Source organism: Saccopteryx leptura, chromosome 9 (genome assembly GCF_036850995.1).
Source record: "Saccopteryx leptura isolate mSacLep1 chromosome 9, mSacLep1_pri_phased_curated, whole genome shotgun sequence".
Classification (NCBI taxonomy): Eukaryota; Metazoa; Chordata; class Mammalia; order Chiroptera; family Emballonuridae; genus Saccopteryx; species Saccopteryx leptura.
In genome coordinates, this window is record NC_089511.1 from 22,973,167 (window position 1) to 22,991,520 (window position 18,354).

Here is an 18,354-nt window from a genome sequence, read left to right on the forward strand (position 1 = left end):
CCAGATAACAGCAACATTTTTTTTTCTTTAATTTCCACTGATTTGAGAGTGAGAGAGGAAGAGAGACAGAGAAACATCTATTTGGTCTACATATTTGTTTTAATTAATTGTGCACTCATTGATTGCTTCTTTACAGTGACAGAGAGAGACAGACAGGAACAGAGAGAGATGAGAAGCATCAATGATCAGTTTTTTGTTGCGACACCTTATTGTTCATTGATTGCTCTCTCATATGTGCCTTGACCGTGGGCCTTCAGCAGACCGAGTAACCCCTTGCTTGAGGTTTGCCTTGCTCAAACCAGATGAGCCCGCACTCAAGCTGGCGACCTTGGGTCTCAAACCTGAGTCCGCTGCATCCCATTCCGAGGCTCTATCCACTGCGCCACTGCCTGGTCAGGCTGATTGCTTCTTGTATGTGCCCTGACTGGAAATTTATACTGCGACCTTGGTGCACCAGGACGATCCTCCATCTACTGAGCTACCTAGATAGGTCAACAACAATCTTTTATTTATTTATTTATTTATTTATTTATTTATTTATTTATTTATTTATATCAATTTTTTAAGGTAAAAATTAAAGTCTCTTTCCCCCATCTTTTTTCTACTAATTTCCCCTCCTTTAACTTCGTCTACAACACTTATTCTGTAACATAGTACTAAGTTATATAATCTTATTTATTTATAAACATCTTGTATCTTGTGTCTGCAATAAAATAATTAATGCTTCAAGGGTGGGCCATGTCTTATATTCTATCCACATATCAGTGTTTCCCAACTTTTTTTTTTTTTTTACAACTTCTGAGCACATCTCACAGTAATGATCATTCTCTTTTAACCCCATATTATTATTTCTTTTAAAGGTCAATTTAGTTATTTTTACATGGGAGAAAATAAGTGATTTAAAGTAAAAAGCATATTTTAGGTCAGCATATTATTAATGCTTGTATTATTAATCTTGTTTTTAAAGTTTATTTAAAATATTTTAATGATATTCATAACCTAAAAAGACATTCTGACTTTTCCCCTTTTAGTAAAATGACTCTCTCTGTTTGATTAACTTTAGATTAACTATGTAAGAAAAAAACATATGAATTGCTGGAAAATAAATTTTAAGAAAGAAATTTCATATTGAGTTTTAGTCCTGAATATATATTAAAATGCAGAATTAAGCTTAACTGTGTGTTATAGGACCAAAAATAGGCAAAAACTGGTTTCCTGACCTGATGTTTAGAATTCTTGTATTTATGCTTAAAAATGAAATGATTTATATTAATAGTTTTTGTTTAGTTTCTAAACAGTAAGAAAAGGGCTTTTAGGCTGCTGTTTTTAAGCACTTTCCCACAAATACCGAGTACATAGATGCTCTACCCAACAGTTGAACAGACAAAATATAATAAGACAAGTTATCATTTTTACTGTATTCCCTTTTTATAACATTGGGTTTTTTTTTGATAGCTTAAGGTGCTACTTCAGAATTTTAATGAGAACGCAATTTAAAGATCCAGTGAAGGCCTAGCCTGTGGTGGCGCAGTGGATAGAGCGTTGACTTGGAATGCTGAGGTCACCAGTTCAAAACCCTGGGCTTACCTGGTCAAGGCACATGTGAGAAGCAAATACTACTAGTGGATGCTTTCCATTCCTCCCCCCATATTTATTCTCTCTCTAAACTCAATAAATAAAAATTTTAAAAAATGAAGATCATCATGAGGGAAACTGAAAGAATTATTTACCAGGTTTATAACCTTCATTAACTGCTGGAATTTCAACATGACTGTTTTCTTAGTTTTCTGCATTTAAACAATGGTGTATTCCATGTGCCAAGAATAGAGTAAGTAGAACTCTATGTGACAAAAAATAGGAAAAATGTAAGATTGTGTAATAGTCAAAACCAAGCCTGACGGTGTTCACTGAATCAGGTAAATGGATCAAGTGAGCCATGAGAACATTCGCTTGGTCTCCAGCAAGTCCGATGCTGATCACTTAAAGCTCATTCAGAGGCCCTGCTTCCAGCCTGACCAGGCGGTGGCACAGTGGATAGAATGTTGGACTGGGATGCGGAGGCCCTGCTTCCTTCGTTAGTGGGAAATACCAGATACACGTATGTATGTAGGTATTTAGTTTTTTAATTAAAAGAGATTCCATTCTTGACTTTTATGATATGAATCTATTTCCCCCAATATTTTATGAAAAATTTCAACAGAGGAAAGCTGAATTACAGAGCAAACAGCCAAATGCTCACCACCTGGATTCTATAATCATGAACATTTTGTGATTACTTAATTATTGATCCATTCCCCTATCCATCCATCAATGTATTTTATGTATGATGCACTTCGAAGTAAGGTACAGAGGTCAGTGTACTTCTAAACACTTCAGCATGCTTGTGGTTAGGCAGAGTTCAATATTTGTTTAGGGTTTTTTTCTTTTTTTTTTTTTTTGCATTTTTCCAAAGTGAGAAGCTCGGGGGAGGCAGACAGACTCCCACATGTGTCTGACTAGGATCCACCCAGCATGCCCACCCGGGGGTGATGCTCCGCCCATCTGGGGCGTTGCTCCGATGCAACTAGAGCCATTCTAGCTCCTGAGGCGGAAGCTATGGAGCCATCCTCAGTGCCAGGACCAACTTTGCTCCAATGGAGCCTTGGCTGTGGGAGGTGAAGAGAGAGATAGAGAGGAAGGAGAAGGGGAAGGGTGGAGAAGTAGATGGGCGCTTCTCCTGTGTGCCCTGGTTAGGAATTAAACCTGGGACTTCCACACGCTGGGCTGACGCTCTTCTGCTGAGCCATCTGGCCAGGGCTAGAGTTCTTTTAAGTAAAATTTATTTTTAATGCAATGCTCAAATCTTAATTATATCATTTGATGAGTTTTGATATGTGCACAGATCTCTTCACCTGTCAAGATACTAACATTTCTATCACCCACAAAAACTCCCTCGGGGTTTTTGGAACTACAGTTTGTACACTGTCACCTCACAGAATCTGTCTGAGGATGTAATTAGAGACTCAGCAAGTTGATTGGTGATAAATGACCACAGAAGTTTAGTTTCTGTTTGCTTTGACAGAGAAAAAACCACCACTGAGGAGCAGGTTGTTTTAATTTCTGTATGCTACTTATGTTCTCATTGTCATGCGAGTTTGGTGTAAAGAACATTCAGGAACTGGAAAGAATAATTGTAGCTAAGTTCCTTCAGATAATGTTTGTTAAAATATATACTGTAAGTAAAAGTTGATATTAAATGCATTCACATTTCAACTTTTTAAACTTTCACTACTAATTTTATTCATTACATTTCATCTTTTCCAAAAAGTTTGCAGCAATTAGGACTAAATGAAACATTTTTTTTTTCCTTAAATTACTGGCCTATTATAAGTATCTCTGGCGATAAAGGTGGATGATAAAGTTGTTTTTAAATTACTGGAGGCAATGTCTAGGAATTCTCTGCAGAACAGATTGGCCTTGGAGTCAGGTTGACATAGAGCCAAACCTTGATTCTGGTGCTTACTGATTACATGATCCTCAGCAAATTGGTTAATCACTTCCACCCTTGATTTCTCTGTTTATAAAGTGGGTATGTTATATGAATCTACCTTATGGAGTTGTTGAGAGGATTAAATGAAAAAAAAAAGCAATTTTTAGTGCTTAGCACATACTATGTACTCAAAAAATGTTCATGTTGTGATTATTTTAGTATAAAGACTGGCTCACTATAAGTTTTGTTATTTGGAATATTCCATTTATAAACCTCAGGAAATATAGTGATTGTGTTTAGGAGATCACATATTCTTCATCTAGTCTGTAGTCCCACAGAAGAACAATATCCACAGATTTTCATTTTTACTTACCATTTATTAAAAACCATGTAAAAAGCACCCAACTCCCACCAATAGCTAAAATGAAAAAGGTTCACAACACCAAAAGTTGGCAAGGACATGAAGCCACCAGAATTCTGCAGGTTGTCCTCAAATTCCTTCAGCTTAAATTAGCCAATATGCCAAGCCACCATGATTTGGGGTAGCGTGTTCTGAACCCTGTCATTTTTCATCCATGTTGTTGTATATATCTCTAGTTTGTTCCTTTTTATTGCTAAGTAGTACAGAGGTGTGTTGCAGAATCGAGCATCTGAAACCTGTATAATTAATTACGTTAACAGTGTCAGTCTACAAATTCAATAAAAAAAGAAATCTCTCTCTCTCTCTCTCTCTCTCTCTCTCTCTCACACACACACACACACACACACACACACACACACACACACACACCGTCCTTCTACTTGAAGATGGAAGGGCTCCAAGAGGAATCTGAAGGAGCACGCCCTGCAAGTTTCCCCCGTGTGCCCCTCTTAGCTCATAGCCGTTTGTCACATTTTCCCACTACTCATCAAACCTAGTATAAAAACACTAAGGTTGAAATGCTTCTTCAGGTCATTTCCTTGTGAAGGCTCTCATGTCATATAAAATATATTAGTAAATTTATATGCTTTTCTCTTCTCAATCTACCTTTTAAAAATATTATATAGAGGAAAGGGGAGAGAGAGAGAGACAGAGGTTAACTTGTTGTTCCACATAGTTGTGCATCCATTGATTGCTTCTCCTACGTGCCTTGACCCAGGATGGCGCTGGTAGCCTTGACACTCTGGGTAAACACTCTATTCACTGCATCACCACTCATCAGGCAGTCAATCTCTCTTGTTACAGTCTCAGTTGAGAACCTAGAAGGGTAGAAGGAAAAAAAATTTCCCCTTCCCTGCAATATAAATATATATATTGACACTGAGTGGAAAGCAGCTGGAAACATATTCTTAAACTGTAATGATAAAATTTATATAAAATTCAACCTGACCAGTGGTGGTGCAGTAGATAAAGCATCCACCTGGGATGCTGAAGTCCCAGGTTTGAAACCCCGAGGTCACTGGCTTGATCACAGGCTCATCCAACTTGAGTGCAGGCTTGCCATCTTGAGTGCAGGTTCACTGGCTTGAGCCCCAAGGTTGCTGGCTTGAAGCCCAAGGTCACTGCTTGAGCAAGAGGTCACTGGCTCAGCTGGAGCCCCCAGTCAAGGACATATGAGAAGCAATCGATGAACAACTAAAGTGCTGCGACTGTGAGTTGATAGTTCACTTCTCTCTTTCTCTCCCCCCACCAAAATAATTATTATATGAAATTCTAGAATAGGCAAAACAAAACTCTGGTGACAGAAAACAGATCAGTGATTGCTTCTTATGGGAGGAAGATTGATTGGGAAGGGGCTCAAAGGACCTTTCTGAAATATTTAATATGTGTTTGGCAAAAGTGTTTGCCTAGTACACTTAAGATCTGAACATTTGACTACATAAATTACACCTCAAAAGAATTGGGGAAAAATAGGGCAACGAACCAGTCAGTTTGGAAGATCTTGAAAGATCTTTTTCTTCCAATCAGCTTCCAATTGCTTGCTCTTTGTACTCCCCAACACTAACATCTTCAGTCTTTTTCCTTTTAGCCGGTGTAATGTATAATTATATCTCATTATAGGTTTAGTTTATATTCCCCAAAGACTAATGAAGTTGAACATCTTTTCATATTTTATCGCCTTTTGGATCTCATCTTTTTGAAGTGTTCCAGTTTTTTTCCCACTAGGAAAATTTATATTTCTTGTAGTAGTTTTTTTCACTTGTAGGAGTTGTATATTCTGGAAATAAGTCTTTGGTCATACATATGTACATTACTGTATATATCTTTTCCCACTCGAGGTTGACTTTCACTCTCAATGTTGTATTATCATGAACATTTTTAATCTTAATATAGTTCAATTCATATTTTCCCCTTATTAGTGCATTTTATTTCCTATTATAAACTTGTTGCTTACCTCAAGGTCATAAAGATGTTTTCTTCTAAAAGAATTATTGTTTGACTTTTAAAATATAAATTGGCAATCCAAGTGAACTGTAGTTTTGTTTATAATGTGAGTTCAAATAAAGTTTTTTCCATTTGGATTTCCAAATGAACTAGCACCATTTTTTGAAAAGACATTTTTTTTCCCTTCATAGATGCATGGCCCAGAAAACTTGTGAAAAAATGTTTACATATTTAAATTTTATATAAAATGGTCCAAACTCTACACACAGTTGTATAGTCTCTTATTTTCATGTATTACTGTTACACATATAGCCTATTAATAGATGCATAATATTCCATTATATGGATGCACTATAAAGAATTTAATTACCTTAAAGGAGACATTTAGTTTCCAATATTTAATTTTTAATTTTTTTTTAGCACGTGCACACAATAGAGATTGATAAGGAGATGAGAAGCACCAACCTGTAGTTGCCTCACATTAGTTGTTCACTGATTGCTTCTCGTATGTGCCTTGACCATGTGGCTCCAGCCAAGCTAGTGACCCCTTGCTCATGCCAGCGACCATGGTATCATATTGATGATCTCACACTTAAGCCAGCAACCCTGTGCTCAAGCTGGTGAGCCTGTGCTCACACCCAGGTGGGCCTACCTCAGGGTTTGGAACCTAGGACTTGTGTCCTACCTAAGTCTACATGCTATTCACTGTGCTACCACTGGTCGGGCACTAGAGTTTCCAATTTTTTATTGTTAGTAAGATGCTGAAATAAACTTTTTTTCCAAGTGAGTGCCATTTGTTTGTTTACTAAAGATAAATTGTTAGGAGTGGAGATTGCTAGGCTGTTTTAAAGTTTGCCTTCTGTTAGGTTTTATCTAAATTTTTAATACCACTCACAGTAGTTCGTTTCTCCATATTCCAACCAACTGTGGCTATTATCGATTATTGAAAATCTTTGCTAAATTGGGTGAAAACATTGTTTTCATTTCCAATTTTTTTTCCCCATAGTAGGTTAAACACCTTTGTATATCCTTATTGACTATTTGTTTTGCTCTCTTTGGACCGCCTGTTCAAATCTTCGCCTATTTTATGAACGTTTTCGCCATTTTACCCGAGGATTTTTTCTTACTCATTTCTAAACATATACACAAATATCAACTATATGATAATAGGGCTTCATTTGAAGATTAAAGTGTTTCAAACTGAAAGCAATAAAGAGCTATAAAAAATAACAGTATTATCTTGCAGTGTCCCAGTCTGTTTTTTTTAACTTCATATTGTATAAAGACACCAGTTTTAACTAAACTATCTTTTGCCGAACAGTTTCTTAAAAGTCTCAGGCGCCCAGGGTCAAGGTGGGCAGAGCCAGCGTGCAGGATAGCTTTGCCCCATCTTCTTCCACAGCACCACCGAGGGGGCGGGACCAAAGGACGCTCTGTCTGCGCGCGCAGCTTTCGTTGCCATAGACGCTGTGCGGAGAGAAGCCGGCGCTTTCCAGCTCCTGTACCCCGCGGAAAGACAAAACCTGGCACCGAGACCTCGGCCCTGCTAGAACCGCCGACGTGCGTAATGTTGGCGTGTGTCGTCATTCCGGTCTCGAGGCGCGTGCGCAGTATGTCTGTCAGGCTCCCGGGCCGCCGTCTCCCGGCGTTCTGTGGCGGCTTTTTGGCCTGGAGGTGGATTTCTGCTCCCGGTGTCGGGAAGGCGGGTTTGGGCCTCCTTCCCGGCCTCCCGGCGCGCCACCTCCCTGCTCTGCGGTGGGGGGTTGCGGTAGACATCCCCTCAGGAGCGGAAATGGAGAATGGCCCCCTCCAGTGAGGAGAGCGAGTGGAAGCGCCGCCTCCCGAGGCTCTGTGGGCCGGGCCGAGGTGGGCGTGAGCGAAGGTAATTCAGACCCAGGTTCCGAGTCCCGTCGTCCCTCGGTATTCCAGTGGGTGAGGCAGGGGCTGGGGCTGAGGTTCCTCCAGTTCCTCTTAGAGCTTGGGACTCACTTCCAACTGAAAGAAGATCTGGGGTCCCGTTGGCCCAAAGTGAAACGCTGGATCCACAGCAGCTTGTCCCTGTTGCTGGCGGGAGGAATTGGCGGAAGCACTTGTAAAACTCCTTTGTGTTGATTGCAGAGGTAACAACCGTTGATGGGATCCCGTGGGTCTATGAATTTTGCAGGTATTCCTTTCGTCTCTTTGGGCAGAGGGTACATGACTTCTAGTCGAGTTTGCAAAATAAGCATGGTAATACTGACCCTCCTAGCCGAATTATGATGCCACAAAGCTCAGTGGAGTGTTTAATGAAAGGGATAGAGGAACACATACTTTTCTTTATATTCTTCAAGCAGCGGGCTTTTTTGTTTGTTTGTTTTTTGTCATGCATTGAAGTGCTGGAGTGAAGTTGAAAAGTTCATTATTATAACTCATTCAGAACATAGTCAAAGGAGTGCCTTTTATGTTAGATAAGATATCCACTCTTTTTGGATAAATAACTTACTGAGTGCTTGCAGTGTACTAAGGCCCTGTTCCAACCTCGGGCTCTCATAAGTCAGTAAAGACACTGCTGAAAGAACAGTAAAAGTAGATGCTAATTAATAGATTACAGTGTTCTGGTTATTATTGCATTTACTGTAGCGCTAGCTCCCCTTTAGTTCCTATTTTAATCAACATTGGCTTTTGTGAGATAGTGATTGTCAATTTTTTCATGTTTAAGAAATTTAGATTTTTTTTTTTTTGAAAACGTGTAGAATGCATTGGATATACTAAATAAAGGCAGAACTCATGAACTTGATCATCTGTTGATTAACATTGTACTAACAAGTACAGTGGACCCCTGAAAAACACAGGGGTTAGGGTGCCAACCACGGTGTATGACTTTTGACTTCCCCAAAACTAAACTACTAATAGCCTATTGTAGGCTGAAGGCCTTACTGATAACATAAGTATTTAATGCTTATCATGTGTATTTTATGCACTATGTACTATATTTCTCCAATAAAGTAAGCTAGAGAAAAATGTTAAAATCATAAAGAAGAGAATATACAATGATAGTATTTAGAGAAAACAAAATCTATGTATAAATGGACCTGTGCCGTTCAACCCAGCACTGAAGGGCCAACTGTACCATGTAATATTCATGGCTCTGTCTGCTGGAATTTAGAACTTTCCAACGTTTTACCATTAAGCCATGCTTCTTTCTCTTATATATGTTTCCCTTTCTGGTGGACAGATGTTTTTGGTTTCTTTGGCAGTGTTAGAACACAGAATGTAAGGTGACTATTTGTAATTTGTATATTCAATAAGAATATTCTTCACTTTAAAATTCTTCTGTCAAACTGGGTTAAGTTTTAGTGGTAAATAGAGATGTTTTATAGTGTGGACATGAAGCTGTCTGACTGACCAGATGAGGCAGGAATTTGTAGTTCAGAGACATGGCAGGGTGAACTATAGGTCACCCTGTAGTTCACCCTAGGTCACCCTGTAGTTCACCCTGCTACTATGGTAATAGGAGCTGCTATTCACTGATGAATATTCTGGTATTTGCTTTGTATATGCTAGTATGTTTTGTCTTTCTCTAAAAAAATGATACCTCAAGTTTTCAAATAAGAAACCACGACTCAAAGATGTTAACTTATTTGCCCAGGGCCACTTATTGAGCTCTTAGTGGGAGAGCTGGAATTCGAGCCCAGGTCTGTTGGATATCAAATCCCCTATTTATTCTTTATTCCAGAATGCCTCATTTTATAATCATCTGTGTTGACATTAGCCTTCCCATTGTATGTTGTCTGTCATCAGTGTCATCCGATTTGCTGTGGATGAGATTTCACTCACTAATAAATTTGATTCATTTAATTATGTGTTTTCTTTTTCTAGATTTTAATTTAATTTGAAAATGAGTAAGTGCAGAAAGCCACCACTGAGTTCAAGTCCTGAGACATTTAGTCCAGATGTTGTTGCTGACATTTTTGAACTCTTTGCCAAGAACTTTTCTTACATCAAGCCGCTTAATGATGAGTGGCAGTTACCAGATCCCAGTGAGATTTTTACCTGTGACCACACGGAATTTAATGCATTTCGTGATTTGAAGAACTCCCTAAATGAAGTAAAAAACCTGCTGAGTGATAAGAAACTGGATGAATGGCATGAGCACACTGCTTTCACTAATAAAGCTGGAAAAATAATTTCTCATGTAAGAAAATCTGTGAACGCCGAACTTTGTACTCAAGCGTGGTGTAAGTTTCATGAAATTTTGTGCAGCTTTCCAATTATTCCACAGGAAGCTTTTCAGAATGGACAACTGAATTCTCTACACCTTTGTGAAGCTCCTGGAGCTTTTATAGCTAGTCTCAATCACTATTTAAAATCTCGTCCATTCCCTTGTGATTGGAATTGGGTGGCTAATACTCTAAATCCATACCATGAAGCAAATGACAATCTTATGATGATTATGGATGACCGACTTATTGCAAATACCTTGCATTGGTGGTACTTTGGTCCAGATAACACCGGTGATATTATGAGCTTGAAATACCTGACCGGACTTCAGAATTTCATAAGCAACATGGCCACTGTTCACTTGATCACTGCGGATGGGAGTTTTGATTGCCAAGGAAACCCAGGTGAACAAGAAGCTTTAGTCTCTTCTTTGCATTACTGTGAAGTAGTCACTGCTCTGACAACTCTAGGAAATGGTGGTTCTTTTGTTCTGAAGATGTTTACTTTGTTTGAACATTGTTCCATAAACTTGATGTACCTGCTAAACTGTTCCTTTGACCAAGTCTATGTTTTCAAACCTGCTACAAGCAAGGCAGGAAACTCAGAAGTCTATGTGATCTGTCTCCATTATAAGGGGAGAGAGGTTATCCATCCTCTGTTAACTAAGATGGTACTGCATTTTGGGACTGAAATGACCAGGAAAGCTCTCTTTCCCCATCATGTGATTCCTGAATCTTTTCTTAAAAGACATGAAGAGTGTTGTGTGTTCTTTTATAAATATCAGCAAGAGACTATTTCTGAGAACATTCGTCTGTTTCAGTGTATGGGAAAAGGGGAAAAAGCAAGGCTGAATAATTTAAGGGACTATGCTGTTCATTATTTCATGCAGAAGTTGGAATTGAAGCCTCTTTCCAGAAATAATTGGCTAGTAAAGAAATCTAATATTGGTTGTAGTACAAATACAAAATGGTTTGGGCAGAGGAACAGATATTTTAAAACCTATAATGAGAGAAAAATGCTAGAAACCCTTTCATGGAAAGATAAGGTGGTCAAGGGATACTTTAATAGTTGGGCTGAGGAACATACTGCATATCATCCTGGACAAAGTTCTCTTTTAGAAGGGACAGCTTCCAATCTTGAGTATCACTTATGGTATGTTTTAGAGGGAAAGAAACTGCCAAAAGTAAAGTGTTCTCCTTTTTGCGATGGTGACATTTTAAAGGCTCTTAATGAAGCAATTGAAAAGTCATTAGGAGGAGCCTTGAGTTTGGTTTCCAAGTTTAGGCTAAAACAGCAGAATTATTGTTCTTGTCATGTTTTTTCTGAAGAACTGATATTTTCTGAGTTGTTTAGCCTTATCAAGTGCCTTCAGGATGAGCAGGTTGTGCAACTCAGCAACCAAATAAAGTGCCTGCTTGTGGGTTTTCCGACTCTTCCTGATATCAAAATGTGTGTACCTTTGGAAGTTCAACTCCTTCAATCAGCTGAACTCTTGGCTTATACCTGTTCATTGCTTCATGATGGAGACCCAGCTTACCAGCATTTATTTTTGGACTGCCTTCTACATTCATTACAGGAGCTTAGCACAGGAGATGTTATGATTTTGCCTGTGCTTTCTTGTTTTACTAGGTTTATGGCTGGTTTGATGTTTGTTCTCCATAGCTGTTTTAGACTCATCACATTTTCTTGTCCCACATCCTCCGAGCCCCTGAAGACCTGTGCAGTCCTGCTGTGTGTTGGTTACCAGGACCTTCCAAATCCAGTTTTCCAGTATCTGCAGAATGTGAATGAATTGTTGAGTTCTTTGCTTAGCTCTAATGCACCCCAGCAAGTTTTACAGTTTGTGCCAATGGAAGTGCTCCTTAAGGGGACACTACTTGACTTTTTGTGGGATATGAATGCTGCCATTGCTAAAAGGCATTTGCATTTGATTATTCAAGGTGAGAGAGAGGAAATCAGCAGCCTTCAGTTATGAAATTGAACTTGTCTTTCTGAGATTTAACATAATAGCTTCTTACAATTTCCATTGTTATTTCACTCATTTGCTGTTAATTTAAAACCTTTCATTTGGGGGAAGGCCAACTTTTGCATCATTTAAAGGCTTTTTATTTTTGGAAAACCATCAGCTGGTTCCCATGTCTAGGATATATATATCCACAGGCATAGAGTTTTCCTTGTGGAATCTGTGAGTGATGATAATTCAGCCTCAGACATGATATGTGTGTATGTGCTGGGGTGGACACACCCATGTTTCTTGCATATGAAGTATAGTCAGTCTTACTTATCTGCTTAAGATTTATACCTGTGTGCCTTCATTCAGATTTTTTTTCAGCTGATTTCCTCTTGATGGCTAATGCTGTTAATGAATTGATAGAGGACTTTCATGATAGGAATTGAGTCACTCCTGAGCCACACTGATTTCCTTTAACATTGCCCATGTCATTTATGGATTTGGGGAATACATCTTGTCAGATTTCTTGATATTTGCCATACATTACCATTGTCCAAATTTATTTTTATGATTTGAATGAAGTTGCTGTGCTGTTTGATGAATATTTTACTAACCACAACCATCTAACTAAAAAGGATATCAGGGTAGCTTCAAACCAAAGATCATTTTTAAAACAATGTAAATCATTGTGTTTAAAAATTCCTGTTTCATGAAAAGCCTCTTTAAGCAATGGTGTAGTAATTTTTAACTGCCAGCAAATTAAATGTCAACTAAAAGATAATTTAAAATTGCAAAATAATGTTTATGGTTTCATATTGGGAACACATAAATGTGATAAATATAGTGAATACCGAAGAAGAATTTTAATGGTTTCATAATGATGGTTCAGTATTTAACATTTTTTTAGTCTTTGCAATCTCTTTTTTTGGTATGAAAGCACTATCAAAAGCTTAACTGTGAGATGGTTCTTTTGTCAATTATGTTTTGATTTCTTTGAATTATATATATTTAACTGTAATAGCTTTTCTGGCAAACTTGTAAGCAAATCTTCCTACTTTGAAATTCCACAAACTGGAGAATATTTATATTACACATGCATTTTAGACATTTTTGTTAGTTATATGAAATATAGATATGTTCTCTGATGTATTTGGTTGATAAATATTAATCTGAATTTTTTTCATGTTCTTTGCTATTTTGAGTTCCATTAGAGATTCATGAATAAAGTCATTAGCAGAGAGATTTTTGTGTTCGTCTTTTTTAAAGGGAATCATGGGGGAAGTTAAAAATATAACTTGGAAACAGATTTTTTTAAGGAAGGTTTGAATGAGAGTTAATGTTCCTTCATTTCCTCTGATTTGTATTCATTAAAATTTAGTCCTTAATATTGTAATATTTATGGAAGCTCTACTTTGGGAAAGAAATTGAATACTTAAGGGAGAGCGGGAAGGCAGTAGATTTAGTTCTTGTCAGGGAGGATGTGGATGCCTGGAAGTAGATTTCTAGAGGAAATGGTGATTTTCTTCTGGTGACCTTATGGAAGTAGTTCCAGTTGTGTAATGACAGAAAATTGGTTACCAAGAGAGAATACCACTTTTGGAAAACCATTTTGCACTTAGCATTCTTTATGCTTTGGTTGGTTTGGTACAATGTAATGACACAATTTACTTTTACTTATTTTAAGCATTTGTTTAGAATGAAGTTGAAAGCCTAGGTCCAGGTTCTGGTATTAAAACTTTTTATTAAGCCTCTTAAATAAATACTGAATGCTTAGGTGGTTTTTTTTTTTGTTGTTGTTTGTTTTTTTGTGTTTTTTTTTTTAGTGTTGTTGTTTTTTTTTTATTAATTTTAATGGGGTGACATTGATAAATCAGGGTACATATGTTCAGAGAAAACATCTCCAGGTTATTTTGACATTTGATTATGCTGCATTCCCGTCACCCAAAGTCCAATTGTCTTCAGTCACCTTCTAACTGGTTTTCTTTGTGCCCCTCCCCTCCCCCAAACCCCTCCTTCTCCTCCCCCGCTCCCCATAACCATCACACTCTTGTCCATGTATCTGAGTCTCATTTTTATGTCCCACCTATGTATGGAGTCATATAGTTCTTAGTTTTTTCTGATTTACTTATTTAGCTCAATATAATGTTATCAAGGTCCATCCATGTTGTAAATCAGCGGTTCTCAACCTGTGGGTCACGACCCCAGCTGGGTCGCCTAAAGCCATCGGAAAAGACATAATGCATATCAGGTATTTACATTCCAAATCATAACTGTAGCAAAATTACAGTTATGAAGTAGCCACCAAAATTATTTTTTGGTTTGGGGTCACCGCAACATGAGGAACTGTTGTGGGGTCACGGCATTAGAAAGGTTGAGAACCACTGTTGTAAATGATCCGATGTCATCATTTCTTATGGCTGAGTAGTATTCCATAGTATATATGTACCAAAGCTTTTTAATCCACTTGTCAACTGATGGACACTTGGGCTGTTTCCAGATCTTCGCTATTGTGAACAATGCTGCCATAAACATGGGGGTGCATTTCTTCTTTTCAAACAGTGCTATGGTGTTCTTAGGGTATATTCCTAAAAGTGGGATAGCTGGATCAAAAGGCAGTTCGATTTTTAATTTTTTGAGGAATCTCCATACTGTTTTCCACAGAGGCTGCACCAGTCTGCATTCCCACCAGCAGTGCAGGAGGGTTCCCTTTTCTCCATATCCTCGCCAGTACTTATTCTGTGTTGTTTTGTGGAGGAGCGCCATTCTGACTGGTGTGAGGTGATATCTCATTGTAGTTTTAATTTGCATTTCTCTAATGATTAGTGATGTTGAGCACTTTTTCATATGCCTATTGGCCATCTGTATGTCCTCTTTGGAGAAGTATCTATTCATTTCTTTTTTTTAAAATTAATTTTAGTGCAGTGACATTGATAAGTCAGGGTACATATGTTCAGAGAAAACATCTCCAGATTATTTTGACATTTGATTATGTTGCATACCCCTCATCCAAAGTTAAATTGTCTTCCATTACCTTCTATCTGGTTTTCTTTGTGCTCCTCCCCTCCCCCCCCTCCTCGCCTCCTCCCCACCCCCCACTCCCCCACTTGTTACCATCACACTCTTGTCCATGTCTCTGAGTCTCATTTCTATGTCCCATCTATGTATGGATTCATATAGTTCTTAGTTTTTTCTGATTTACTTATTTCACTCCATATAATGTTATCAAGGTCCATCCATGTTATTGTAAATGATCCGATGTCATCATTTCTTATGGCTGAGTAGTATTCCATAGTATATATGTACCAATATACTTAGGTTTTTAATGCTAACCTTTTTAGGAATATATAATATACTGGTGTATCCTAGAATGTATTTTGGTTTTCAACTGGCTTTTGGAATCAGTTGCTGTTCATCTGATTTATAGACTCAAATTTGCTTTAAAGGTGAGATATGACTTGAGGAAGAACCAAATTGAATTGAATATAGATGACAGGTACCAGTGATTTATGGGAATTTTTCTTTTATTTATTTATTATTATTATTTTTTTCTTTCTTTTTTGAAGCTGGAAACAGGGAGAGACAGTCAGACAGACTCCCGCATGCGCCCGACCGGGATCCACCCGGCACGCCCACCAGGGGTGAAGCTCTGTCCACCAGGGGGCGATGCTCTGCTCCTCCGGGGCGTCCCTCTGCCACGACCAGAGCCACTCTAGCGCCTGGGGCAGAGGCCAAGGAGCCATCCCCAGCGCCCAGGCCATCTTTGCTCCAATGGAGCCTTGGCTGCGGGAGGGGAAGAGAGAGACAGAGAGGAAGGAGGGGGGGCGCTTCTCCTATGTGCCCTGGCCGGGAATCAAACCCAGGTCCCCCGCACGCCAGGCCGACGCTCTACCGCTGAGCCAACCGGCCAGGGCCTATGGGAATTTTTCTTTGAGGAACGGGAGAAAAAAATGCTTTCCAAAAAATGAATGAAAAAGTAGAAAATGCTAAGTTTGTGATGGTTCATATAGTTTTTTTTATTTGTTTTTTTTTTTTTTTAATAATTTTATTTTTTTAATGGGGTGACATCAATAAATCAGGATACATATATTCAAAGATAACAAGTCCAGGTTATCTTGTCGTTCAATTATGTTGCATACCCATCACCCAAAGTCAGATTGTCCTCTGTCACCTTCTATCTAGTTTTCGGTTCATATAGTTTTAGCAAGGCATTCACAGCTCTTTAAAAAAAATTTTTTGTGTGTGTATATTTTGAGATTTTTAATTGTGTTGATTTTGGAAAAGAGTTTGTAAAAGCCAGAAAGTTTAGACTTCATGAATATGTTTCTTAAAAAACTTAGTTGAGCCTGACCGGTGGTAGTGCAGTGAATTGAGTATTGGCCTGGGAGTCTGAGGGCCCCTGGTTCGAAATACCAAGGTTGCCCGCTAGAATGTGGGCTCGTTGGCTTCAGTGCAGGCTTGCCAGCTTAAGTGTGGGGTCTGCAGCTTGAGTGTGGGATCATCGACATGATCCCAAGGTCGCTGGCTTGAGCCCAAGATCGCTTTCTTGAGTAAGGGGTCACTGGCTGCCTTAACACCCCACCTCTCATCTAGGCACGTATGAGAAGCAATCGAATAACTAAAGTGAAGCAGCCACAAGTTGATGTTTCTCAGCTCCCTCCTTCCTCTTTCTCCCTTCCTGTTTTTCTAAAAAACAAACTTAGATGAGAACGCTCTTATCAATTTAATTTCTTTAATTTTAATTTTTGTCCCTTCTAAAAAACTGTCAGTTTTATATTTCATTGGGGGTTTTTATGTATTTTTCTAATGTTACTTAAATATTTGAATGTGTTGAAAATCTTTTCTGAAATAAATTTAAAACCCAAATGTGTGGATTTTGCTCTATCTTGAAAATAGTTATTTTGTTTAAAAAGAATTGTATTAATTTTTCTACTTCAAAGATCTTGGAATGGGATAAAAGAAGCAAATTATATTAGGAAAGAGTTGAAAATACATGTTTCTTTATATTTTTATTTTACTTATCTTTGATGAAAATATCAGGTCTTTAAAAAGATTTAATCCTTATTCTTTATTTCCAGATGAGATCATTAATTGAATAGTTTTAAAATGAGTTACAGTGCAGTGGTGTAGATATATGAAATTAGTTAATCCCTCATGATTTTAGAAATGAAAATGTTGATTATAAACCTAATCAAAATCTTATTTTCCATGGTTACTTTTCATTGATTTTTTTTTAAAAAAGGGCAGCACTGATATTTATATTTTTAGTTTCTAAAATGAAAGTAGGAACTAGGACGTTTTTAGTTCTGATTCAATTTTTTAAATAGTTTTAAGAAATGATTATTTTTAAATAAAAGTGGTACATGCTTATAAAGATTTTATTTATTTTTATTAATTTTTTTTAAGTGAGAAGAGGGGAGATAGACAGACTCCCCCATAAAACCTGACAGAGATCCACCTGGTAACCCCCATCTGGGGCCATGTTTGCAACTGAGCGATTTTTTTTTTTTTATAATAATTTTATTTTTTTAATAGGGTGACATCAATAAATCAGGATACATATATTCAAAGATAACAAGTTAACAAGTCCAGGTTATCTTGTCGTTCAATTATGCAACTGAGCGATTTTTAGCCTGAAGCCGATACTCCACTGTGTCACCCTCAGCACCTGGGCCTACCGGCTGAAAACAATCCATGGCTGTGGGGGAAAAAGAGAGTAAGAGAGAAGGGGAGGAGGAGGGGAGGAGTAGCAGATGGTCACCTCTCCTGTGTGCCATGACCTGGAATCGAACCTGGTACTTCCACATGCTGGGGGACGCTCTACCACTGAGCCAACTGGCCAGGGCCTTATAAAGATTTTTTTTTTTTTTTTTTTTACAGAGACAGAGAGAGAGTCAGAGAGAGGGATAGATAGGGACAGACAGACGGGAACGGAGAGAGATGAGAAGCATCAATTATCAGTTTTTTGTTGCGACACCTTAGTTGTTCATTGATTGCTTTCTTACATGTGCCTTGACCGTGAGGCTTCAGCAGACTGATTAACCCCATGCTTGAGCCAGAGACCTTGGGTCCAAGCTGGTGAGCTTTGCTCAAACCAGATAAGCCCACACTCAAGCTGGCGACCTCGGGGGTCTCGAACCTGGGTCCTCCGCGTCCCAGTCCAACACTCTATCCACTGTGCCACCACCCGGTCAGGCCTTATAAAGATTTTTTAAAGAAGCATAAGAGGGTCTCTAATTTTTATGTTCTAAAAATGTTTATTAATTATACTAGTTAATTAGGCCTTATTTAAATTTCCTTTGTAATCTGTTTAATACAATTGGAACAAAATTTAGACAATGTAAATGTCATTGTCTTTTAAATTGATGAAAA

The 18,354-nt window shown here is 38.2% G+C and overlaps 1 protein-coding gene across 4 annotated transcripts; it reads left to right on the plus strand.

Moving 5' to 3' along the window:
• The first annotated feature begins 6,302 nt into the window (after window positions 1-6,302).
• On the plus strand, window positions 6,303-13,219 carry CMTR2 (cap methyltransferase 2). 4 transcript variants are annotated; one of them, XM_066349099.1, is made up of 2 exons: window positions 6,303-7,998; window positions 9,693-13,219. In XM_066349099.1, the coding sequence occupies exon 2, from the start codon at window positions 9,712-9,714 to the stop codon at window positions 12,007-12,009; it is 2,298 nt and encodes a 765-aa protein (XP_066205196.1). In that variant the 5' UTR covers window positions 6,303-7,998; window positions 9,693-9,711; the 3' UTR covers window positions 12,010-13,219. The 4 variants fall into 4 exon arrangements, with proteins under 4 accessions (XP_066205196.1, XP_066205197.1, XP_066205198.1 ...); XM_066349100.1 differs by having other exon boundaries at window positions 6,303-7,954; XM_066349101.1 differs by having other exon boundaries at window positions 6,303-7,716.
• Window positions 13,220-18,354: the final 5,135 nt, after the last annotated feature.